At 41.2% G+C, this 27,803-nt stretch overlaps 1 protein-coding gene across 2 annotated transcripts in view; it reads right to left on the bottom strand.

Annotated features, from left to right (window-relative positions):
- DGKI (diacylglycerol kinase iota) overlaps positions 1-27,803 on the bottom strand; it is a gene marked incomplete at its 5' end in the record, with an annotated part of 208,126 nt that overhangs the window by 1,950 nt on the left and 178,373 nt on the right. For both annotated transcript variants that reach the window (XM_080614280.1, XM_080614281.1), the window contains 4 exons: positions 261-360; positions 2,267-2,303; positions 10,952-11,072; positions 12,581-12,618. In XM_080614280.1, coding sequence (XP_080470406.1) covers positions 261-360; positions 2,267-2,303; positions 10,952-11,072; positions 12,581-12,618 — 296 coding nt within the window. The remainder of the gene's footprint in view (positions 1-260; positions 361-2,266; positions 2,304-10,951; positions 11,073-12,580; positions 12,619-27,803) is intronic.

Below are 27,803 nucleotides of genomic sequence, written 5' to 3'. Positions count from 1 at the left end.
GATGCTCTGCCACAGAGATGCCTCATTCACACCCAATGCACCATAGAGTTTGAGGCCAGGCTCTAACTATGGTGAAGATGACCCATGAGCTGGGTTCTGAAGTCTCTTGCATTTGTTTAAATTAATAGAGTTTTCTAAATTAAAAAGACAGCTGCTTTTGAGACACACGAGGAAGCCTCAATCATGAAACAGCAGGGACGGATGCTGATCAGTCCCACTTGGCTGCAGTATTTTACAACTGGTTGATAGGGCGGGGTTACCTTTGAGTCTGTCTTTCTCAGCGAGGCTCCTGCATCCACCAGAAGCTGGCAAATGGCACGATGGCGCTGGCAGGCTGCCTTATGTAATGCTGTCTCACCCCTAAACCAAAGTACAGAAACCAGCAGTGAGACACATCACACCATTTTACATTTACAAACTATAAGGTGCAGAGGACACGCAGAGAAGTATGCTGTATTTCTGCAAGGGTCCCTCTTTCCGGCAGAGGTAGACTTGTACACTCTCTCCCTTGGCATTTACATCCCTTGACTCAGTAGAAAAGCCTGCAATGCACAAATAGCAGATAAAGAACTTCTGAGGGGTGGGAAAGAAACATGCACTGGTTTTATGTATCCAAAGGGCTGAATGTCCCATCCAACCACCAGCTCTGCTAACTGCTGCAAAGGCAAAGTAGCCACCTTCTTATTTCACAGCAGGCAAAACAGCACCAGTGTTTGTTTCTTCCTGCAATTTCTTCAATTCCTTTAATTTTCTCAGCCTTATTCTTAGATGCATCCTAAAAGATTCCTGCCCACAAAAGGCATGACTGGTGTACTTGCTAGCCTGGTTCTGATACTCTGCTCTTGGACATGCAAGAGCAAGAGCTGTGTTTTTTTTTTCTATCTCTGGACTGCTGAGCTACTGAGGAAGCTTGAATACAGGCTTTTCAAAAGAGAAATCTGTGGGAACAGATTTATTGCAAAGCTCCTCATTCAGACTGGGATATGAGTAACGGGATTCTGAGACTGACTGTAGTACAAAGGTTAAAGAAATGTATCTAGATTCTCCTAGGAAGAGAAGCAAGGTATGCTTTGACTGGGTTGAAAAGGTGTCCTTAATACTAGCATCTAACAAGTAGGACCGTTACATAACCTCCAAAATAAAAAATGAGAAGAAATATGTGCGGTAGGTCAAACCTTACACCTACCTACCTACCCACCCAGAAAGTGGGAATGCATAAAAGAGTTTCAGCTTCAGTTCGCAACAGGGCAAGTTGAAATATTAACAGGCAACCTTGTAATGAAGCTGCCTCTGCTGCATGAGAACTAGATTGAGAATGGGGTACTGTCCGATTTCCCCCTGAGGATCAAAAGACTGATTCATGCTGCCAGTTACAGCTTGAACCTTCCCTTTTCAAGCATTAGCAGTAAAAGGACTTTTGTAAAGGGAAGCCCTTATAGCCGTGTTCACTTGCTCTTTATTTCAGAGGCTGTGCTATGCTACTGGATTAAGAGAAACAGTTCGTTCATCCAGACTTCATCACTCCTGGATTGCACACATGCATCTTGTGCAGAACCTTTCTGGTGCTTTCCACTAGCAGAGGAGGGGACTGTGGAATGAGGAATGGGAGGTTTAACCACTATGACAAAGGCAACTTTTACTTCCCATATATTTCATACACTTCCCAGGATGGTTCATTCTTCCCTTACATACTCTTTGTGACACCTTGATTATACAACAAGACAGAGCAGTTTGGAATGGCAAGTGTGTTGGCTTTGGGTTGTTTGTTTGGGTTTTTTTAAATAATAACAGAGGTGATTCAGGTTATAACTACTTGAGAGAAATCACAACTGCACAGCTTGTGGCCACTAGGGACAGCTAAGGCAGAACACCCTGGATGAATCATGAAGGGACAGAAGAAAAGGTGTAGAGCAAGAAAAGTAATTTCCTGACTTCTGGAATTTATTCTTCAAGCTGGTTCTTCAGTAACTCGATGCCAGAAACATCAAAGCAAAATGCAGTACTTGTATTCCTCTAGAAAGATTAATAAGGTGTGGGAAGCAATAGAGAGGAAGTTCTTTACAGAATTCAAGAAACATTTGGTTTAGGCAGGAAAGCCACATATGAAGTAGTTGTTTGGATTAAGGGAAACTCTTATTTTCTTGCTTGTTTTTGAAAAGCTGTGACATTTTACAAGCTTTTTTATTTTAAAGTTTGCACTTGAAAAACAAGAGAAGTCTGCTAGGCCAATGCACATAATGTGAAGGGTGGGGTAGGTTGTACTTACGTTTCGCTGTCTATCATGTCCAGTAATTCAGATGGACCTGCAAAAGACAGTCAGGTACATCATATAGCACTTGTCTGCATGATTAGAAGAGTACAACTACCATAAGAAGGTTCCTGGTGAAAATATGAACAAGAAGCCAACTAATGCACAATTTGCACAAATATGCCAAACTTCAAGGTAATATTTGCTTGGACGAGCCCTTGCACTAACAAAATTCTGAATACACAGTCACTGCTGGAGTGTCAGCATCAGGGACTAGCAGCCTCTAAATTTTACTGGAAATGAATATTCATGGAGTTTATTTTCTTACACTTCACCTTGCTCAATTAAGTGGTTCACATAAGTACAGGGCATTGGAAATGCTGATATACGGGAAACCCTGATATATTGCAAGTTAAAGTCTATTGTTAGTATTAGAGGGAAAATATCATTAAGAAGTTGAAATTAGCCAAATTCTGTCCTGAATGACATCCCTGTGCTACTCCATTTAATAGCATTATACAGAATGTAGATCACGGTGGAATATTCCCAGCAGTCTTTATATTGATATGCAAATCCTGTACTCTGCTGGTTAGCAATGATCAGGAAAGTAAGATTAAGAAAAACAGAAAAGATTTTTGTTAAGTGGGACCAAATGATGCATTTATGCTAATGTTCTTTTGTCCTTGATATTCACTACAGGCAGATGTTTATAGCAGCAAATTCCATTGCTGAATTACAGTGATATGAAAATGCTACGATCTGGATAGCATTTGAACCAAGAAAAACTTTTCCCTTTGCAGTCTGTTGTATTATTCTTCTCTCCACTCCTCTGGAGCATAGTGCCAGTTGGTATGGAGCAGTTAGCAAGGGGAACAGGGAAACTTTACATGAATTTTCTTTCCTACGCATGAATATTTCTCTTCAACATGCTTTGACTTTGAAATTGAAAAGCCCTCAAGAGCTTGCAGCAAATCTCACCTGAAACTGAGGAATTTCACACTACTTGCTTACAAAGGCCTCCACACAGCCTCCCTACACTCCTTTCACCCTGAGTCTGTGTCAAAATGGATCAGAGCAGCCCGGCTCTCCCTCACTGCTTTTACAACACACGCAGTGTGTTCCCTCAGTATCACTGGGGGAAGCTGGCTGCTTTGGCTCATGAAGCTGCAAGGAGCTCCTTCCCTTCATTTTCTGTCATTACGAGAAACAGGTGGTCAAAAAAGTAGCATACTTAGTCCCCTGTGCACAGGACATTGCATAACTATCATGGCAGTTTTCCAAACTATTTAGCCATTCTCAATTTTTAATGCACAGCACCCTGACTCTACTGCCATACATCCTCATCTCCACAGTTGTGTTCACTCCTCCCTACCAAAAAGAAGAATCACTCATGCTCCTGTAAGCATGAAGAAGAATACAGGGGGCTATGCAGGGCACATTGTCGATATGAAAGAAAGATAATGCCTGTGCAACTAAAAAGGGAAAAAGCAAAAACAAAACAAAAAACATTAAAAAAAAAGACTGCTTTACATCTCACAGGAGAAACCCATGTTCTCTCAAAAATAGAGGCAATTCCCCATGGCTTGCTGCCATGCCACATTCCACTAATAGGTAACCAAGAATGACGAGCAGTGTTTTAGAAAAGATACTGCCAAATAAGCTATTATTTCCATTCATGGATGGGACATGGAAGGTTGTGATGCAAAAGTGGAACAGGGTGTTCTGGCTGCATTGGGCATAGAGGTATTTGCCCTGATAATTGGAAAAAAGATGTTCAAACATTTGGAGGAAGAATGGAAAGAAGTTAGAAGAATATGACCTGAAAGGGAGGAGAAGATGGGGCAGAGCAGTTCTGGAGAGAAAGAAAGACAAGGGTAAAGGAAAACTGATCTAGAGCAGGAAGAGATAGCAAGGCTAGGACAGAGGAGCTGAATACTGAGGAATGAGCAGGCAGCCTGTGGGTATAGACCTGAGGACGTGCCAGGTACATCCCACCTGCGAAGAGTGCTCTCCCCGCTCCTGTCCCAAATAAGACATGTCATGGGAGTGCCCCAACTCCATCCCAGTCATACATAAGGGACACATATTGGGGTTAATCGATTAACAGCACAACATGGTACCAAGATTCGTTTGTTTCATCCTTTTGGCCTAGCTGTGGAGCTGGAATGCCCCAACTCACTCACAGCCTGAGCTGTGCCCTTTACTTCTTTATTTTATTTTCACTTGTGCTTCTCTTAAACCATCTCACGCCCTTCTCCTAATTCCCTTTCCCCTCTTTTTTGGACCTCATTTTTACATCAGTCTCCCTGGCGCTGCCAACCGACCATTCCAAATCCCCCTCTGCCCCAGGACAAAAGCTGCACAGATGTGGGAAGGGCTGGCACTGGGAAAGCTAACGGCACTGTCATCCTGACCCAGCGGGGAGGCAACTGTTTTACTCTAGGACAAGAGGCAGAGAAAGAAAAGGGGACCAAGGCGCAGAGAGAGAGAGTACAAAATAACCCAATAGAAATCCGGAAGGGAAATGCATGAGTGAGATTTCTATCAAGGAAAACAGCAGGGGGGGAAATAAAAACAAAAGATAGAAATGTGTGGAGAGGTGGAGGGAGGAAAAATAGAGAAAGAGAAAGAGAGAGTGAGTCTGGGGGGGCTAAAGAATGGCAGGATGAGGACAGGGGGGAGAAGTTCTCATGAAAGGAGCTGAAAAGCATGACGCACTGGGGGGAAGCCCAGCTGAGATCACACTCTTTCCTTAACATCTCTGATAGACTGTCTGTGTAGAATTACTAACTTTTTTCCTTCTCTTCTGGCCCCTTTCACTCCACCAAAGTCCCTCTCCCATTTTCTCAGGAGGCAAAGCAGCCTGGGCTGGAGATGGGAGGAGGGAAGGAAAGGAGACGTTCAAAAGCAGCTGCCCTTTAGCTGAGCTCACTACAACATAAAAGAGAGACTAAATGACCATATTTCAGAGGCATTTCCAAAATATACAGCACCATGCAGTCCAAAAGGCCTCCAGGACAACAGCACACCCTGCCCTCTCCAGTGGATGTGGTTACAGCTACCCACAGGAGACCCACAGCTATTAACTCCTGCCAGGCCCTTGTCTTGTCAGTTCTTCATAGAACTGGGGAAGAAGGGTATTCGGTTTAAAGCAGTGATGTTGGACATTATCAGCATTTCTGGGTGCTTATCTGTCAAAACCCTTTGTTTAATAACTTGATTGAGGTTGTTATCTGAGGGACAAAACTGAATTCATTTCATTATGTTCAAAGAGGGAGTGTTTTTAAAATAACAGGAACCTGCAAAGTCAAATCTATTTCAAGCCTTTCCCTCACTCCACACTCCTCATTTTTACCCAATGTGAAGATTAACAATGTCTGGTTAGTACTGTTAGTTCCTCTTAGCTCAGAATTCCCACTGTAACATAGATGGTAGTCAGGTTATGGGAGCATGCATTCCATCGGAACTCTGTCTCAGCCACGCTGACCTAACCTTGTTAAACTTGCAAATTAAAATAGACTGGTTTATACCTTGTACTTTATAGGAAAATTAAGCTGTTTTCTCATTAGGACCCTCACAAAACTTAAATCATTCTGCAAACCTAGACATACTAACAAAAGTCAGGCAAATACACTCTTCTTCAGTCTTTCTGATGACTATTCACACTTTGCCTCTGACGTATGTCTCTGTCATGGCAAAGTCTGCTTTCCAAAAGCTTTCTTTGAAACTCCTGAATCTGGTCAGGATTCAAATCCAAACTCACTGTCAGATCTTCACTGTTGACTTTATAGCTCTAAGAGTAACAAAAGACTTTCTTATCTGAGGATGTTATCTAATCGAGCAAGGACGCGGAGGTTTGAAATGTTCAGGATGGGATGCTTTACTGACTGTTCCCACCACAAACTCCTAAAGCAACTGCAAACAACTTTTTTCTCTTTTGTTTAAAATTAAAATACCCTAGATGAAATACTGAATTCTTGCTTGTCCTTTGAGTCCCTAGAGAAGAGGAGGAGGCAAAGAGAATGTCTTGTACAATGGTCATAAATAATAAGTAGTTCACAACTGCCAGATAAAGACTTAAAGCCAAGTTTGATTCCAAATACAGATGATGATTTAGGAGGTCCTTTTTCTAATGGAGCTTCTTAAACCTCCCTTAATTCTATTTGTGTTAAGCAAGTGAACAGTTAGCTCTTCCCTAATGTGTATGTATTATGGTGTGAAACAGTTGCTGACTGCAGCAATAAACAGATGTGCTTCTGATATCTACTGAGATTGGCACTTGGTTTCTAGCTGTGCTTCTTAGCCCAGCTACAGACAGATCTTAAAAGGCCACCTTCCTACTACAAGCAAAAGACCCCTAATTTAGTAAGGCAGTCTTGAACAACAGATAGGTCTGTGTATCTGCCCTTCCTGCACAGGGAATAGAGAGGAACTGTTTTGCAGGAACAGCAGCCAACACAACTGTTCCTGCAGCAGTAAGCAGCTGTTGTCCTGACACCTACAACATTGGTGCTTCAGCTGCTATTCCAGGCTTGAGCTAGTCCACTGCTACGTATCTGGTGATACAGCACAGCAGTCTCTTTGTATGACTCACCTCTGCTTTTTCTAATTTAAGAAGGGTTATTTTCCTCCCTTCAACATCTGAAATCATTCTCATCAAGATCACAGGACAAGCTCTCATATTAATGTACCCTGCATGTTTGCAGAAACCATAAAACCATCTCCACTGTATGGAGCTTCAGCATCACTACAGCATTTTCCCTCCTTCATAATCCCAGTGCTGTGGGCCCCACTCTTGTATTGTATTTTATTTACTCTGCTATTTTCAAACTAGGCAGTTAAAATTCCTGGTTAGGTGATTTTTCTCCTGTGCAATTTTGTTGTTGCTGCTGTTTTCTAAAGATATTCGGAAGATTTTCTTTGTGTCATTAACAATAGGTTTTCTGTGTTGTGTGCTGGAGAGTATTTTACACTGGAACTCCTATTAACTCTCTCCAGATATGTATGGGAAGCAGACAAACTACAGAGGAAGTGTAGCTAGGCAGAGGTAACTGCCAGAACAAGAGTAAGTCTCATTTTTATCAAGGATGGGTATCAGCAGAAATGAGAAGCTAGATACAGGGAAAGCCTCAGATATGAGTAGCATTGGGTTTAATACAGTAATTAATGTTGAGAAGATGCCAGATACCAGAGACGCAACAAAAAAAAAAAAAACTAAGGGCATTATGATGATGATGATTCAGCAAGAGAGCTTGTTTGTGACTAAGAAGTGCCCAGGGTAGAAATGAGTTTCATTAATTGCTTGGTGGGAGAAGAGCAGAGGCCTCTATTAAAGCATTGTCCCATGTAGTCTCTGATCCGCAGAGAATGTTAAACAAACAATGCATTTGGAGAAGCCCAGAGGACATATGTCTGGAAAGCTGCAAAAGCTTCCTGCCATCCTTAGGGATAAAGGGGAGAGAGAGGAACTGAGTTGACATTTGCTCAATCTTCTGATTTGTCTTTGTCTAACAGTCCATAATCCCTCACATTTCTCTATTCACCTCAAAAATTCCCATGGATTGCTTGCTCACATCCTTAGCGTATTAATTGGTCCCATCTTAAACCTTCACTAAAGAAATGGCGACTGAGTCAGACTGACTAAATTAAGGTATATGCATCAAAGAAAAATCCCAGAGAAGCAGCCATGACAGCGATTGGCGCAGGTCACGTGCAGTGTGAGAAGAGACCAGAGGCAGTAAGAAAATTAAGTGAAATTATGCCTGTCTGCAAAATTCAGAGTCATGTATAATCGCTGTGACTAATGACACAATCCACAGAAGTTAAATAGGAGTTAGAGTTAGCACTGGTAGGGCTTGTTACAACTGGTAAGAAAACTAGCCAATATTTGGATATAAGGGCAACTTAGCTACCTATATGTAGGTATCTGTACATAAAAGAGTAAAAGAGCAATTCATCCCCCCTCAGTCTGGTATTTGGGGCACAGTTCAGTTGCCCAATGTCATGGTTTAAGCCCAGCTGGTAAATCAGAAACAAGCAGCCGCTCGCTCATTCTCCCTCATTTTCCACCCCTCCGGGTGGGATAGGAAAGAGAATCAAAAGAATGTAAATCCCATGGGTTGAGATAAGAACAGTCCAGTAACTATAGTATAACAATAATAATAAATAATAATGGAAATAGCAAGGGGAGAGAATATAAAAATAAAAGGGAAAGGGAAAAAAACCCAATAAACACAAATGATGCACAATACAATTGCTCACCACCTGCCCACTGACACTCAGCCCAACCTGAGCAGCTATCTGTCCTTACAGGTGACTCACCCCAGTTTATATACTGGGCATGATGTGCTGTGGTATGGAATACCCCTTTGGGTAGTTTGGGTCAGGTGTGCTGTCTCTGTTCCTCCCAGCTTCCTGTGCCCCTCCTAACTGGCAGGACATGAGACTGAAAAGTCCAGAGGAGGGCCACGAGGATGGTCAGGGGACTGGAGCACCTCCCATATGAAGACAGGCTGGGAAAGTTGGGGCTGTTCAGCCTGGAGAAGAGAAGGCTGCGTGGAGACCTCATAGCAGCCTTCCAGTATCTGAAGGGGGCCTAAAAGGATGCTGGGGAGGGACTCTTCATCAGGGACTGTAGTGACAGGACAAGGGGTAATGGGTTCAAACTTAAACAGGGGAAGTTTAGATTGGATATAAGGAAGAAATTCTTTACTGTGAGGGTGGTGAGGCACTGGAATGGGTTGCCCAGGGAGGTTGTGAATGCTCCATCCTTGGCAGTGTTCAAGGCCAGGTTGGATGAGGCCTTCGGTGGCATGGTTTAGTGTGGGGTGTCCCTGCCCATGGCAGGGGGGTTGGACCTAGATGATCTTAAGGTCCTTTCCAACTGTAACTGTTCTATGATTCTATGTGATCGGAGTAAACATTACTTAACAGCAACTGAAAACACTGCTGTGTTATCAGCACTGTTCTCAGGCTAGAGTCAAAACCACAGCACTGCACCAGCTAGAAAGGGCTGGGAAGCTAAAAAGGAAGCTAAAAAGGAGAAAAATAACTGTTGCAGCTGAACCCAGTACACCCACACACAGACATTTTGTGCCATTTGATATGCCTACAGACAAACCTTGTGATGCATTTGGAGTGAGAGGGATGTTTGCTTGGCCTCAGCTGCCAGTTTAGCATGGGTCTCCTACACGCCTTGTATGTTACCTTGTAGACCCATGCAAATGTGCTGGATATCCAAGGGAAAGGACATTAAATAGTTATGCTTACGTAAATGAACAATGTGCACAGGTAACTGTCAGCTGAATCAGTCTCTGGGCTCCAATAACTACCTTGACTAGGGTCTCCCTCGAGCTAGTCATGCCAGAAGTCTGTTGCTATTAAAGATGCCCTCCTTACTTCCATCTGCCACTGAAAGAGGACAGGTCTCCTCTGGCACATCTGTCATACATGTGCAAATGAACTCAGTCATAGATCTCTGTTGACAGTACAGGAACTTCGACCCACAGGTTATCTGGCACCTGTATGTAAACATATAACCTGACAAATAAATTTAGGAGTCAAGCTCAAGCTAAATCCCACTCCAATTAACACAAATGCTGACGGATATTGCCTCTTCCTTTGCTGTGAATTGTGCTTATTTCTTCTCCTTGTACAATTTCTGCAGCAACTTTCAAGCATTAGCTAACACTTATTCCAGTTGCCAGAGGCAGTCTCTGTGATTAGTGCTAACACTGCTGCTGAAATAACATAGCTGATTTTGACATCCAGAAGTCAAAATAGCCATTGATATTTTGAAGAGGGATCAGAGAAGAGTTGCAAGAATGTTTAAAAGACTAGAAAATATTTCCTACAGTGCGGAAGGCTGATGACTGGGACTTTAGCAACAATATTACTGTGCTACTCTCCAGCAATCAGGGAACAAGATTAAGGCAGTTCAACAGGCAGAAACTCCTAATATGACTGTCTCAGATGTATATACACACACAAATTGCTGCATAGCCTGTGTAAGGATGCCTGCAATGCTATTACTCACAAATGCAAAAAGAATCAAAAGGAAAAAAGGGAAATAACATGATCACAGTTTAATATAAAAATATAAATAAATGCAAGTATAAACATAAGTATACATATAAATATAAATATGGAACGGAGATAAAGAATCTTTGTTATCAAGTCTAAAAGAGATAACTTTGTTATCTAATCTAACAGAGACAGAATAAGGAAGTGTTGGAAGCAAAGCTAGGCAAACCTAGTCTACAAATAAATGTACAGATTCCTAACCAGCATGTTACTAAATATTAAAATAACATACTAATGGCTGGGTGGGCTTTCCATTGATGTAAATGTTTTAATGAAGATTAGGTACTTTCTAAATTATATGCTCTAATTGAAAAACAAATTCATTCAGAGGTTTCCTATGCTAGAGGTTCTAACTAAAGTATCATACTGTTTCTTTACAGCCCCTCATACTCACTTGACTCAAAAGCCATCTTTATTTTCATTTCCAAACTTTCCCTTTATCTGGAGCCATCACTGCCACTGATGCCACATTCCTAGCCTCCTGCTCACACATGCTGCAGGTGGACATTTTGCTGAGGGTGACCACAGATGACTGAGGGCACTTCCAGCCGCACTGTAGTTTTACCTGACTGACACTTGGCCGAAGTACAGCACTCTGTGGATTTGCCCACTGTGACTCACCATGTTCCAGGATGTATTTCACAATCTCACCATGCCCTGTTTTGGCAGCATGGTGCAACAAGGAGCAGCGATCAGGTCCTTGGATTAACAAATTGGCTCCTTTTTTACAGCATTCTATGAACTGGAAACAAAAGACACACAGAAGGATAATATGTGAGGACCAGAAAAACAAATTTGCAGACAAATTATTTACTGATTTTCGTAGCAGGTCAGTGCAAAAATGGAATAAAATGAAATAAAATATTAAAAAGCCAGCTTTTAGGTCCTGATGAAAAAATATCTGAAACTAGAAGTATTGACAATTATATGTACTAAGAAAAGCACTTTGTATTTTCTAAACAATGAGACATTTTGACTCTACTGGCATTGCTTGCTAGCAATGTTTGCAAACCACTTCTGGTGATGTTGTTGAGATATTTTAGACTATACATATTTGGTAGAAAAGTCTGGCTTCGCTACTGAAAATTCCAATTTTTCCTCAGCACAGAAGACAAACACTTTCTGACTAAACCAGAATTCAAAAATCTACAGGGAGGTGGGGTTCAGGTGCCCCACATCGCCCTGCTCACTTTCTGCCCCTTACCTGGGGCTGGCAGAGGGGAAGCACTGTGCTGGGTAAGAACATGCAGGAAACAGCAACCTGCCAGGTCTCAGAAATGCTGCAAAATCAGGGGAGGAGGGAAAATGCAATGCAGATCACTGCAGAGAAGAGGGAGAGGATTGCAACAGAGGGGACATAATTTGCAATGCAGTACATCTGAAGAAAAGCAAGAAGTTTCCCTGTCAAAGAGAGAAAGAAGAAAGAGGACAATATTTTCATGACTTCTGGTTGAAGGACTGCTCCATAGATGCTGCAGACACAAGTGCAGTGTCAGAGGTACAGAAGGGGCACCTGCAGGCAAAGAGTTGGCCTAACAGTACTGTCATTTTTACAAATGGCTCCAAGCTTGCTTCTCACAGATAAAATTGTAATCATTAATCACAATCCCCATCCAAATTCAAGGGTGTGCTTTCAAATCCTGACTTGGCTACTGAAAAACACAGCCTGAATAACTGTCAGAAATGGAACTTCAGACTTGGGGCACAAAATAGTTTTACACAGGTACCTTTTCCTCCCAATAGCAGACAATACCAAGACACTACGCATTTTGAGGCATCTACCAGGTGATAAAACAGCAAGCTGATGTTTGTTCTACCTGGTCTAGCAACTGTCTTGGTAGAAGTTAAGCAGTCTCCAGCAACTCCAGGGGTTTGGCCAGCAACCTCAACACCATAAAATATCCTTGACTGTGTAAGGCTGTGTCAGAACTACCATGCTGTTCAGTACTGCATTTGCCAGTATAGTAATTTCCCTGTTAGTAACTGACACATTGCTCTGTGCAATGCACTATGAATCCTGGGCTGAAAGGTGCTGTCTAACACCAGATCCTATTCACTTGTATTTCACACCTCACCTGACTGATGTGTTTCCCTAATATTCAGGGTTTCCTGGAAAGGCTGTAAAATGGCACTTGCCAGCAGTCCTTACAGCAATCTATTTATGTTTTGAGCAGAGGTGTGATAAAATTTACAGTATATCAGACCTGCAAAAAGCTGTGAAAAAGGGGACACTCAATGCTCTGTACTTACCTTCAGTAGATCACCAGCTATGACTGCCTGTAAAAGTGCTGCAAAAGACAAACAGAAAACTAACGTCAGGCAGAAAGTAATATGCATATAGCCTCACAGCTGAGAACATAGCTCACAGTATGTGCAAGTTAGGACCAATGCCTCAGTCCACTTGCATTCTCATATACTACCAAAGTCAATGCAAAATCTGCACTGACACACATTAGAAAGGCAGAAGACTGCCCATGTTGCATTAAAGCTGTATGGACATCAGGCCAGCATTGCCAACTCTGCCCTAAAACTGCATGCTTCTATCTTTATTTTCCGCTTGAGATACTTCAGGGACCTTTTAACAGTGTCCATAGGGTGGGCCTAAATCTCAAGCACCTGAGCCATCACTGAAGATATCAATGACAAACACTGAGAACCTGAAAGTATCCTCAGACCTCTGAGACTTTTCATATTGATGGTGGAGTGGTCAGTTAGCCTCAAACACAGTGAAAGTCCCAAGCTGCAGATGATTAAGTGGCAAAAGAAGAAATTTCTTAATAATTATTAATATTAAAAAAACATTTTGACATGCCAGTGGGCAGCAGGTGCCCCAGGTTTGGCAGGCAGGGTCAAACACAGAGCGGGAGCCAGACCCCACCTTTGTAGCCTTTGCAATTTAAACAAACACAGAAGGAAAAACAGACAAAGAGAGGCAAAGTGAGCAAAGGCTCACGGCAAGGCAGAACAGAGCTCTACACAGAGCTGGGAGCTGCTCACCACTCACTTCTATCTGCCCTGTGCCCATTAAAAAGAAGAAAGGCACAAGCCTGGGACTCAGTAATGCCCTGTCTATAGGCTGCATTCCGCTGAAAATATCATGGTGACAAGTAACCATAAACATGAGAAGCTGTTACAAATCTACTGCTATGCAGCTATTTCCTCCTTCTCTCTGTCATGATATATATAGTAAAAAACAATTATGAATAATCTTTCTGAGAAAGCGCTTATTTGGTTTGCATCTTAGAAAGCACTAAACATCTGCTTCAGTTCATACGTTTCAAGAGCACCTAATCCCTTTTCTATCTTCAAGTCTAGGCAGTGCAATCAAGTTAAGCATTTGCTGAAGTGCCATCCTTGATAAAGATACCAAAAGCTCACATAGGGAGAAACAAGGGGAAAAGAGAACCACAGCATAGCCTGGCCTCTGAAAAATAACATGCAGGAAACTGCACAGTGTGAATTCCACAAGGAGCTTGTTACAGCTTCAGAAATGGCAACACCTCTGAGCTAACCGCTGCAGAAGAGGAAGGGTGTGCAGACAACTCAACAAATGTCCCTTTCTTTGAAAACACCTGGTGGTGTGCATTGCTTTCTGGTCTCAGCAATGCCTCATGCCCTGGCTATGCAGCAGCAGGAAAAGCAAAAACATAACCCGGTTAAATTCTGACTTAGGAAAGCAGTAGCAGCAATTCTTGTAATGTTTTACAGTGACCATGAATTAAACTAAATCCTGAAAATCCCCCTGGCACCTATAGGAGTAAGAACACACAGATATGAGGAATGGAAAAAGACAAACACCAGCAGGCAAGAGCTAGAACTGGAAAAACACATGTACATCTTTTCTTCAGATTTCATTTTCAGTGCTTTAAGTCCTTTATTTCTCCCCTCCCTACCCCCATAGTTCTAATACTGGCTTAGCCCAAATTACTAGCAGAGCAGAATTCAACCCTTGTGCCATTTTATTTTTGGGGTTTTTTTTTTCCTCCTTTTTTGCTGATCTGGTCTCACTGCCACATTTATTCTGCAGGCTACTGCAGTCTGGAATTGTATTAAATAATTTGTTTTCCTAACACATATGAAAATCAAATGAACTGGTAACATCAGCTTTTCATTGCCTTCTACATCCTGCATTTTAAGACATGGTTTCCCAGAGGTTACTTCCTAAAAAGTGGAGATACCTTTTCTTGTGCAAACCATGTTTAAGATTATAGTTCAGAAAAACCAGAAGAGATATTTAGAAAACTATGAAGTAAAAAGAAAAGCCTGGCAAGCTGTGAGAAATCTTCCATATTGAGTATCCATAACCAGAAGTTGGTCTGATGATAAGGCTATTATGATAAGGTAGCTCTAAACCACATTCAACATTATTAGACCAATCTTATCCTCTCTTTCCTAAACCTCCAATCCAGCAAAGCACTAAGGTAGGTACTTAGCTTTGAGATAATCACATTCTTTCACCAAATCTACCTGCACACTTAAGTGCTTTGCTAGAGTAGAACTTAATACATAAAAGAATACATTACAGATCAACAAAACCAGCTGGCATAACAAGCAGATTAGACTACAGTAAAATAATTCAGTGCTGTAAGCCAGGATGCTGGAAGACTTAGAAGCTATTGAACTAGAAATACAGAAAGGTTCTTTAGAATAGAGAACACATTTACATAAACCTATGAATATTGCTTAGCACACTAATTCCATAAACCCCAATGGGACTGCTGGGCACATTGACAAGGAGGGTGAAGATGGCAAAAATCACCTGGTTGTTAAAGAGGCAGTAAAACAAGCAAGCAGATGGCTTTGACAAGAGAGAGCAAACTGAGAAATTGGACAAAAATGCTGTTAACATGCAATGCCAGGCTAGCTTAAAATTAAAAACATTAAAGTGAGAATGGTTTTATTTCTTCTGAGCAGCACTGCACCACTGGTGTAACATATAACATGAATTATGCAATTGTTTTATCATATCCTAAAATACCTTCAGGTCTTAAGGATGGCTCAAAATATAACTTGATTTAATAAATATTTAAATCTAGTCATTATTTTCTCAACTGCTTATAAGATAAGCATTTGTCATTACTAATAAAAATGTTTTATTACCTTTTTCATTTATTTAGCAAGCAGATTTATTGCTAATGAAAGACGACAGCTTGACAAAACTGGAGACTGAAGTATTCTGTTCGTATAATGAGGAAGCACTCTGTCTGGTAGTAGACACCCCAGGCTCCCTTCTCAGCAAAGCTTGACTTCTACCAGTACACCCCTTTGAACAGCCCCTGCTCCATACCTGCTCTATCACTGACCTCTCTGCTGAAACTGCCAGCAAATGTATCAGTCACTGCCCAGGGTGATGCATCTTGACAGAAACAATTACCTGCTAGGATATGAACAGCCAGAAATGCAGACTATATGTGCAACAGCTGCTAGAGACTACCAAAGTGTTAATTTCCACTGGGTAAATTTTGAGATGAAGTTCTAGCCACCCCTGTGGCGACCTTACAAAAGAAACCTCATTAAAACACACACACATACAAAACAACCCCCAAACAAACAAAATAAACTCCTATACTTGACTGAGAAATTAAATGTTGAATAGCTGCAGGTGGATAGTGCATTAACAGGAGAAGAAAAAGCCACATTAAAAAGGCAGCTAATTGAATTCTGGTAATGCTGCAAGCTAGTGCAGCTTGAGACACAGGAAAAACATCTACCAATACACCTACACATGCTGAAAACAATACCTTTCCTGTGGCATGCGTCACTCTTCATTTCTATGTTAGTGCCCAAAGTTTCTATTAGAAACAGCTATTTTTTATTTCATATTCAAAAAATACACATTAATTCACTGACTTACAATAAACTTTTTGGTTTCCCGGTCATAGAATTAACCTACTAAATAACAGTTGTTCTCTGGTTCTGCATGTGAAGTCAGCAGCATTAAAAGAGTACTGCAAAATCAGTCATTAAACACTGGGAAACAGATAATGAAGGAGTGAGACATTTGTACCTAGTAACTTCACAGGCTGCAAGATGCCTAGGAGATCTCACAGGGCTGCTTGGATAGTCAGGAGAGAAAATAACCCTCCACAGAAAGCAACCTGGTGTCCCTGCAATAGTTTCTGGTGTGCATCTCCCTTCACAGACTATAGAAGTTCTAGGGAAAATTACCTCTAACTTCCAGTACCTAAATAATGAGCCAAACTAGGACAGAGAGGGGAATCCTTCAGAATGCCATCATACCAGGAGGCATGTCTAATCACCTGTGAGAAGGACAACAAAAGAAGAGCCAAATGGGGCGTCCTCATTTTTTTTAATAGCTTCCAAGGTATGATACTCCTTGGACCAGGCAATGGTTATAGTCAGAAATTTTGGGACCTCTCTATATAACAAACAGGTGAATCAGGAGAACACCTCATGTAAGGGCTAACAAATGCAGATCCACAACTTCAGCATAGCAAAAGAAAACAGCAAGAGAGGAGCAGAAGTCATTGTTACCATCTCACTCACATCAAAAGCAATGAAAATTCTTAGAAGCAACACAAAGAAGAACTTCAACCAACAGCTATCGCTTCCCATTTGCCCTGCAGGAAAACTTCCTCCTGATCCCAAAGCTAAGCTTGGTCAGTTTAACACCAAGGGCATAAAAAGGGCTCAGCACCAGGCTACTATCATGGAAGAATTTTGCTGTTAAAACAGCTTCAGAAAGACCATGGAGAAAAAACTATCTTATAAACCCTTGTAAGCAACATCTCAGGATCACAAGGTTCTTTTTTAAAAATAGGTTGACATGGAAGATGTTTAGTAAGTTAGTTAAATAATCATTAGTGAGTCAGTGGGACGAGTTGGCTTTCACTGTAAAGAATCTCCAAGAACAGTACAGTTCTGCAGTCTGCCACTGTCAGTGGTACAGAATAATGTGTCTTTTTACATGAAGAAAAGTATTCATAAGCCATAAATATCTTCCAGATTTTACCAGTCATATTGCATGTTTGATCTGACCCTTTCCATACCATATTTACACCCACTGCTGCTATACAAACTAAGCTATGGTGAATGCTATTAAACGTGAATGACTATTTTGAAGCTTTCACCATCTCCTGGCAATTCTTTAGTGTGTCTAAGAACTGTCACAGGAGGGAGCAGAACTATTTAAATCTGTTTTAGAAAACAAGTACCACACAAAGAAGTTGTCACATTCATGATTAAAATGCAGCCAATTTGAGATCTATGAATGAAATACAGTGTGAGAGCAAAGTATTATTTGCAATAATGCATCTTACCATGGTTTAAGAAATACCAAGCTAACAATGCATCTGATCAGCGTACAACAACATTTAAGAGCATGGGAAATTATAGCAGAGTTCAACTACCACAACTCCAACAGCATTAGGGCTCATAAAACTTTTAGCTCTTTCAAAAGACACAATAAGACAGTTGATGATCTGAAGTGCTCAAGACCTTGTAGAAACCTCTTTTATCAGGCAGTGCCTGCAACTGTCCAGCCCTTTCTAAGACACAGCTGATGCACTAACTAATTCAGTTCCTGGAATTAATATGCCATCCACATTTCGGTACTGGATGTTTCTTACCAGCTAAAGGCAACTAATAAAAAAAATTAGACATTAGAGCTTTGGTGTGGGGTTCACAGAATTTGAACCTCAGTGTCCACCACCATCTCCTGCTAGATTTTCTCAGGGGAACTCTTAAGGAACACCTCATTAAATACTGCTTCATTCAAACCCTGCTGAGCTGATAATGAAGAATAAACTGCAGAAGAAGGTGACATCATCAAATTTCTTGAGTTATTAAATATAACTTGGCCTTCCAGAACATTTCCATCTCTTTATTGATGTTGTAGACTTTGTGAAATTCATAGAGCCAGAAATTTGAAGTAATTACTGTTTTGCATGTTGAGAAGTTAAAAGCTGACCTTGACTAGAAGAGTGCTTTTACACAGCTGGAGTCTTTTGAGCTGTTAAAGATCAGCATTATAGAAATGATAAGAAAACAAGCCCTCATTCTTATTTTCCCAATAGTTTTATAGAAATCAATAATAACTTCTATTTCAATCACTCAAAAATCACTCTTGAGTATGAAGTCCATATAGATTATCATTCAGAAATACATTCTTTTCTCTGTAAACAACAATTTGCTTGTGATAGCTTTGTGCAATCTAGTTACGATAAAATCTAATATAAAAAACTGACAGCAACATAACTCACCCAGAAATGTACAGAACTGACTTTTCTTCTACTCTAGCCGTGATCTTTAACCTTGGCCTGCAAATGATGGTGGAGGCCATCATGGGGAATTGGTTTGTGGACTACTTCCTATACGATTATGAAAAACAAGCATCTAAGATATAGAGCAGTACATATACTTGACGTTTCTGAAGGGTCTGCAAGTCCTACAGAAGAGTTTTAGAGATCCATGGTGAAGAAAAGTTGCAAATCTCTGCATCTGAGCTTTCACAAACGCTCTACCTGTTCTCAGTATTTAATCTGCTTTTAAAGTTACAGAAAAAAACCCAACCACCCAACTTAAAAATATGTATGCTAAACTATCTACACAACTGAGAAATTAAACTACAAAATTAATAATGCCTTGTTGGAACGACTGTGAACTCGCAGGTCTTTGATCTGCAGATAATCTCAAGTCCCTCCAAAGCTGATGATACTTAAACGTTTCTCTTTGAAGCTCAGCTGAGTGGAAGGAGCAATTAAATGTTTCTTCATGTATTTCATGCACCTGCAAGTACTTGAAGCCACTACTGAAGACCATGAAAAAAAGTAAATGGAAGTTAAGCCTCATGTGTTGAGGGGTCTCCCAGTGCTGTCAAAAAAAAAAAAAAAAAAAAAAACAAAACAACAAACCAAAAAACCAAAACCAACAAACAATCCAGAAATAAATGGTTAAATCTTTGTGTGGGTATAAGAGAGGCAAAAGGCTGGCAAATATAAAAGCAGCAAAACACCCACTATGCAGACTTGCTTGAACTTCTGCACAAGAAAATCACTTTTTCTGTGTTCACTGAAAAAGGTCTTTACATCAAACAGCTGTCTGACTCTTTCGACCACGTTTTCCTCTTGATAGAACAGGGCAAAGGTGCCTGAATAGCCTAACTGGTTAGGCAAAGAAAGAAAAGCTGTACCAAGCCCCTATAAGGAACACTTTCCTGCTTCGGAGCCTGTTATCATACATATTACTTATGTCAAGGTAAGGACACAAACTTTTGGTTCTATTATAACCATCAAGACTGAATTTTCCTTACAGCTATGCGCAGGAAAAGCTGAGTTCAGGAATTAAAAAGTCAGTTTTCATGAGAATACCCTGTAAATACAACACATGTACTGATAAGGAATCTGCCTGACCACAAAGCTTACTAGTGCTGTACTTACTAGTGCTTTGATGATTAAGAATGCTGAGTATATCTGTGTCAGGTGTTAACCTCCATCTTGTTCTTTTTTTATGCTCATTTTTACCTCTACATTGAACTACAGCTGACGTGTAGTAAAAGAAAGAAAATTCTCACACCAAACAGAAGAATACTTTTTGCATGATTTTTAAAATTTTGTGTTGAACAATCAAATCGAACATCTTCAGCAAAAAGATGGCTAACAGAACAGGTGAACCAGTTTCACATTGCAGTGCTCAAGAAATGAGCATTTGGAGACTGGAAAAAGGGTAAAATAACCCCCCATTTTCAAGAAGGGGAAAATGGATGACCCAAGGAACTACAGACCAGTCAGTCTCACCTCTGTTCCTGGCAAAATCTTGGAGCAGATTCTCATGGAACACATGCTAAGGCACATGGAAAACAAGGAGGTGGTTGGTGACAGCCAGCATGGCTTCACTAAGGGGAAACCCTGCCTGACCAATTTGGTGGCCTTCTATGATGGGGCTATGGAACTGATGGATGGAAGCAGAGCAGCTGACATCATCTACCTGGATTTGTGCAAAGCCTTCGACACTGTCCCACACGACATCCTTGTCTCTAAATTGGAGAGACATCAATTTGATGGGTGGACCACTCGGTGGATAAAGAACTGGCTGAACGGCCGCACACAAAGAGTTGTGGTCAATGGCTCGATGTCCGGCTGGAGACCGGTAACGAGTGGTATCCCTCAGGGATCGGTGTTGGGACCGGTCTTGTTCAACATCTTTGTCGGTGACATGGACAGTGGGATTGAGTGCGCCCTCAGCAAGTTTGCCGATGACACCAAGCTGTGTGGTTCGGTTGATACGCTGGAGGGAAGGGATGCCATCCAGAGGGACCTCGACACACTTGTGAGGTGGGCTGATGCCAACCTTATGAAGTTTAACCATGCCAAGTGCAAGGTCCTACACCTGGGTGGGAGCAATCCCAGGCACAGCTACAGGTTGGGCAGAGAAGAGATTCAGAGCAGCCCTGCAGAGAAGGACTTGGGGGTGTTGGTCGATGAGAAAATGAACATGAGCCGGCTGCAGTGTGCACTTGCACCCCAGAAAGCCAACCGTATCCTGGGCTGCATCAAAAGGAGCGTGACCAGCAGGTCGAAGGAGGTGATCCTGCCCCTCTGCTCTGCTCTCATGAGACCTCACTTGGAGCATTGTGCGCAGTTCTGGTGTCCTCAACATAAAAAGGACATGGAAGTGTTGGAACAAGTCCAGAGGACGGCCACGAGGATGATCAGGGGAGTGGAGCACCTCCTGTATGAAGACAGGCTGAGAAAGTTGGAGCTGTTCAGCCTGGAGAAGAGAAGGCTGCGTGGAGACCTCATAGCAGCCTTCCAATATCTGAAGAGAGCCCATAAGGATGCTGAAGAGAGGGACTCTTCATTAGGGACTGTAGAGATAGCACAAGGGGTAATGGGTTAAAACTTAAATTGGGGAAGTTTAGGTTGGATATAAGGAATAAATTCTTTACTGAGAGGGTGGTGAGGCACTGGAATGGGTTGCCCAAGAAAGTTATGAATGCTCCACCCCTGGGTGTGTTCAAGGCCAGGTTGGACAGAGCCTTGGGTGACATGGTTTAGTGTGAGGTGTCCCTGCCCACGGCAGGGGGGTTGGAACTAGATGATCTTAAGGTCCTTTCCAACCCTAACTATTCTATGATTCTATGATTCTAAGAAAGAGGTTGCTCTATAAGCAAACAAGGGGCTATTTGATGAGGAACTTGATTGCCTGTAAGCCTGTAGAGGCATCAACTTATAAACATTGTTATAGCTTAAAAAAGTCTTTCACTAGCAGTTTTAGAAAGTCTAGCCCTGTACGTCAACAATATCTCTTTCTATCTAATATCAGCCTTCAGAAAAGAGATGGTGGTGGTCTGCGTCTGAAGCAGCTGACTGGCATGGGAATGGAGAATGGTATTCTTGGACTTTCTAGAAGAGTTCTGCCTCAGCCTAAATACAATGTAAAAACCATGATGGAAATATGACTGCAAAAATACGTGCAGTTTAGACGCTTCCTGACTAGAGCACACTATCTCTTGTGCTAGTTTAAGCAAAGACTCATCAATGTTTTAAAATCCTGCAAAAAATATACCTGTTTGCTGCCACTATCCACTGTCCTAAAGAAACAGATGGCAATCTAGATTTCCCCACAGCTTTGGGAAAGGCTTACACCACTTAGGAAATTGCAGAGCAATGGCACAAGTCTAGGTAGCTCACAACAGCACGGCTGTGAGGCACTACTTCCATGAAAGACAATTAAATAAAAAGCCTGAGAGCTCAAAATGCTCCCAAGAGATGAAGAAAACCAACAGCGCAGCAACCTGCTGCAACCAAAAGCTCAAAAGCACATCAGTTGAACAGCAGCCAGACACAGATGTCTGATGACTATTCAGCAATGGGAATTTTATGGAGGCCTTCACACAGCATCTCGAGCTAATCTATCTGAACAGGAAAATGTGTGCATAAGCACACATTCTCCTGTGGTTTGAGAGACACTTTTCAAGAACACTGGCCCTCTGATTAAGTCATACCTCAATAACATCTATTTCTAGGATTGCACAAAGAGGTAGAAAACCCTTCTGAAATATTCATGGGTTGTCTTTTAGTTACAAAAAGCTCTGCATCCTGTGCAGATTCAAAGGAGAGAACTGACACGGTTTTGACTGCACCTGTTTGCCTAACTTGGGAATAAGACAAAAATTTTAACATGCAAAAAATCATCCATTACTCAAGTAGTTATAAATATGCATTACAGACTTCTTTTAAGAATTTCAGATTCAAACAACATATAACATTAAACCACTGTTTAGATAGAAAAAAAGAAAAAAGTAAAAATAACCACACAGGCTTGCTGGAGAGAAAGAAAAGCTAAATTCTCACTTACACAGAAGTCCCTTCATGCAACTCTGGAAGGATAAAGAGTCTTTCAAGCAGATGTAAATTACATTCAAGCTGCCTTTAAGGTCCCATTTGCACTGTCAGACTAGTTTAAAGGTACTTTGATGCCAATTAGAGTCCACCCTGAATTGTTTATATGGCACTGATGCTGAGTTGAGAGTGCAATTGATAGTTAAGAATGGAAATATACAGACCCTAATGTCAAACTTTTCCTGCAAGACCGTTTAACACAGATTTACAAAAGGAAGGGATGTCCAAAAAGAAAAAGGACTTCCTTTGTAAATGGTCCAAAAGCCCAAAGAACAGTTGCAGATAAACTAAGTACCATCTGGCAGACATCCTCACTTTTTTTTATTTCCTTTTTTATTTTCATTTTTAAGCCAAGACAGGAACAATTAATGTCATTTTTGGGAGCGATGTAGTGGATGAAAATGGCTCTGATTAAGCAAGAACACAAGGCAGGGAAGACTTTGTCTGACTAATGCAGCCACTTTATCAATAGAGTGGCATTACTTTGGCAGGAAAAGAATTCTAGGTAAAACAATTAAGCAGTGGTTTATTTTTTATTTAAAAATTAAAAGGGTAGCAATAAAAGGACCATTGTTGGCCATGTTGTTCCTCCCCCTTTCCTGACCATTACTTCCACAGACTGGCTGCAGTGCCTTTGCCTGGCAATGTCTCAGTAGCTCTTCCTCAACAAGTTAGGTCTTCATGGTAGGACTAAACAATCTGAAAGTTAGTTCAAGCATTTATTTGCTGACCAAAGTCTTTGATGGGTGGAGTGAACTGTTTTCTTGTTTTAGTTAAACAAGTTTGCCACTGACCATGGGCAGCCTCCTTGAGAAAGAATAAACAGGAGCAAAGTACTTTTCAAGGTTACCCAGAGCTTCTGCTTGAAAATAGATGCACAGGCACCTATGCAGGCAGCACATTTCTTACACCTACTGAGGGGAAAGGGATAATGGCAGTGGCTATTTGGAAAGAAACGTTTCCTGGTTTTCCTCTATTACTAATTCAGTTATCTGACAGACCTTTCCCTCCCAGCTGTCTACTGACCCCTCAGTCTGATAAAAGGTGGGGTGCAGGAACTTTTTAAAGGTTTTGGGCAGAGAGAACATCCCTCAGACCTAGAGAAATGTTTTGACAAAATACTTCCTCTTGCTATGAGTACCACAGGTCTGCATTGATACCAGCTGAGCTGAGAAGTAAATGAACAAACTCGGAGCAGATCCCCAGTTCAGAGTTGGCTCAACTGGCCAAAGACTACTTTCAAAACACTATCCAGGAGGGCTTCCTTCCCAAAGTGGCTAATTAATCAAAATAATACCTTCAGTCAGGAGCCCCCTACTGTCTTTGATTTGTTCAGAGGAAGCATTCCAAGACATCTCAATTTGTTGCTAGGTAAATGGCTGCAACATCACCCTGAAGAATATGGCTTTTCAGCTGGAGCTGCACAAAACCATTACTCACTCCTTTAAAGGAATCTGGTGGAAAAAGCAGAGGTGCTTAAAAAAAAAAAGTGTATATATTTTTTTTCCTTTTTATTCTGCTAGCACTGAAATGATTGGGTTCACCTGTAGCACCCTACTCATCCTTTTTTTCACGAAAGCAGGATGCTTAAAAAACTCTTGAGGAGAACACCCTTTTGCAGACTATGACCAGCAAGATTAGTGGGCAGTAGCTCCAAGAAGAAGAAAAGAGGTTGAGAGAGTAAAGTCCATGTTCCCACAGGCCTCCAGGGAAGTTTCTCAGCTCTTGTGCTCTTTTCTGGGACTCCAACAGACATCTTCCTCTTCATGTGGATTCAAGACTTCTCTTTCATGGAACAGACAACACTGGAGAAAACACCGTAGTGCACAGAACATTCTGCCCCTGAGGCAGGAGCAGATATTGCATAGCAAAGCATTTTGCTGCATGGGGTGGAGCTGCCACTGTCTTCCATGCATACACCTGATAACTCCCTTCCTTATAACTCATACAGTAGTTCTCGCCATCCTGAGGGATATCTAGAGACAGAATTATACCTTGTCCCAAGCTTGCTTGCCTCAACCTTCTGGTTTGAAGCTGGTGCAAGCAATCCCTGTGGAAAACTCTTCTAATAGAGGCTAATTTGAAGGTCGCAATTATAAACCCACTTCACTGCTAAATCCTGGCTCTACACAAATCCCTGCTAAGGACAGGACATCCAGACTGGATGACTCTAAGTTACATCATGGAACTACCATATGCCAGAATTTGAAAGGCCTTTGAGTGTTACTGTTCATCTTTCCAAGCAGAAAAGTTTTCCCTCATCTTCATCTTCTGTATAATATTAATTCATTCATCTTAATTTCTCAGTCATCCCCTATTCTCTCATGAATTTGTAACCAATTACACAGAAAAAAAAAACCAACCCAAGACAAAGCACACAACCCCCCCAAAAAAATAAAATCAAGAAAAAAGAAACACAAAAATCACTACCATTACCACCAACAAAAAATACCCAAACCACCACACAAACAAAAAAACCCCACAGTAAAACAAACCCACAAACCCAGAGTTTAATCACAGCAAAGCTTCCTAGAAATTATGCTGATGCAGCAAAAAAGCATGTCTGCTGGAAGCTAATGAGGCAAAAAGCCCAGTTTCATGGGTTTATAGAGAAACAAGAAGAGCAAAAGAATAGAGACAAATATTTGGAACTGCTTGTCTCCAGATCATAATGCATAAGGATTAAGCACAGAAGTTGACGGCTACTTGAGTTGTATTAGTATAGCCACTTGAAACTTTGAATAGTTTCATCAAACGCAAAGTTCCTCTGAAGTTAGGCAAACAAGTATTGAATTGCGACAGCTCCAAGTTGTCACTAGATAATTAACATGTGAATGTCCACATGCTGTTAATAGCACACTCAAGAGTTTGCTAGTACTTTTCTTTCAGTAGACTGAAATGGAACTTATTGTATTCTTTTTAAGAGCATTTCCCTCAGTTGCTCAGGTGATGATGAACAACAACCAACTCACAGGGTAACCAAAGAATGACAAAGATAACCCCGATGAAGTTAGACCAAAGGTAATGTAAATAATGAGATTATTCACTGTGTTTACATTGGAAAATTTGTAGACAGACTTTTGCAGGCTGGCTGTGAATAAGAGCATTCAAGACATGATCTAGCATAAATATGATGTACAGAGCAGTACTGAAAGGTGCTGGATGAAGGAAGAGTTTGGTAAACCTCAGCCGTTCACTTAATAATCAGGCAATGACTGTGTACCAGCCAGGCAATGCATCGGAAGTCTACAATCCCATCACAGTATCATACCTGATCTAGAAACAATGGATTTGGTTTCTTTCACTAACCTCCAACAGCTTCAGACATCCTGAGCATAAGACCTGGATTTTTATAGAGTGAAAATACAGCAAGTGGTACCAATTGCTAACAGTAGAACTGCCTTTTCTCCATCTCATGACATCCACCAGGTCTTCTGTGACCCTGTCGCTCACCCACTGTTGACTCTTTTCAAATCCCAACACCCAAAGAAGACCGCAGTCCTCCATGGCTGCAGGTCATGTAAATGCACTGGGGCCACACGACTGAACAGACAGCCCTTACATTTCTTTCTTCAGAGCCATCGCTCTAATCTCCTGTCTAAACTAGTATACTTTGGCATTTACTTAGCTTGTTCCATTTTGTCAGTTAGTTAAGGAATTTGGAGGCTAGAGGTTTTGTCCTTTTTATGTTTTTGTTTGTTTGTTGGTTAGTTTGTTTTTCTTTTCTAATTAAAAAAAATAAAATAAAAGGAAAGAAGAAGATGGATTTCACTCTTTAGTTATCTACCTGTACCAAGAACAAAGACACAAACTTTGTCTACAATCTTTAAGAGATTTTGGGATTTTCTAGCAGTACTGTTTCCCTTTCTGTGCCAATTAAAATGACTCTGTTTTCTAACTGATAAAGGTGCTTTTAACACGTGTCCACAACAAGAAGCATTGTGTGCTGTTACAATTGTTCGATAGATGCCTAGTCCCGTACAGATGGTGCTTTATCCTCACTCTCTCTTCAAGCCAGAATAATGCATTGTCCTAACAGAGATTAATGGAAGTGCCATTCACATTAGACACTAATGCTGATAGTAGCTCTGTTACTACACTACAGATGCAATTAATGATTGAAGCAAGCAGTCCACACTGGAGGAGAAGTAGGACATTCAGAAACCGAAGTGAGGAGTACAGTGAAAGAATCTACGCAGAATGCAATCTCATGGTCAATAGGAAAGAGACATTAGAAAAGGAAGACAAAAAGAAGAAAAACAAACAACAGAGAAACAGTAGGGGGGAAAAAATGAGGACTGAAGATTAAAGTAGACAAAACAAAGATCAGGAACTGAATGGGAAGTTAAAACAAAAGATCCAACACAGCAGAAAAAGTGCTTTTTCGCAGCAACGGCCGACACATCTTGTCATCAGAAAATCAGCACTAGAAAGGTGCCCCATAATAGGTAAGAGCAGCTGAAACACAGTGATACCAGGGAGTGTAAGTTATTCTACAGTTGGATCTTGTCCCATTGTGCACACCAAAGATTATCCCCTTATAATATGACATGCAAATGTTTAACATCTTAAATAGGCAAAGAGTTGAGTACTGATTAATAATGAAAATAAGAGTCTCAAAACTGACTCCTGGATACCTACTCCAAGAAAAATATATCAGGAGAGGTTTGCACAAACACTACAAAAGAGGCAATTCAGAGATAAGTTTTCAGGTCCCTCCTGGCCCCTCTCTGGTTTTGTTTAGACAAGAGATTTCAGATTCAAGACTAATTTGAGATGCTTCCACACATGCATAAAGTGGACTGAGAAACAGCTAGGCTCAAAAAAGCCCATGCTGTAGAACTCTTGTCATGTTATCCTTCTAGTACTGTGCTCATTTACCATGATTTGAATGTGGCATAACAGGAGAGAGGAAATCCAAGTACTGGACCTCTCCACCTGAAAAGTCACTGGGATATGGATGACAAATCTAGTTGGATACTCCGCAGACATGAAACACTAAACTCCTAATGACTATCACTATCACGGCACTAATTGTTCAAAAGCCTTTCATCTGCATTTCAGAGGTTTCTCATGAGAGAAAGGGAAAATAGGGAAGGAAAAGGCTCTTC

Source organism: Psittacula echo, assembly GCF_963264785.1.
Source record: "Psittacula echo genome assembly, chromosome: 1".
NCBI classification, from domain to species: Eukaryota; Metazoa; Chordata; class Aves; order Psittaciformes; family Psittacidae; genus Psittacula; species Psittacula echo.
Note: the sequence above shows the minus strand (reverse complement) of the source record. Positions and strands in the feature narration are given on the sequence as shown.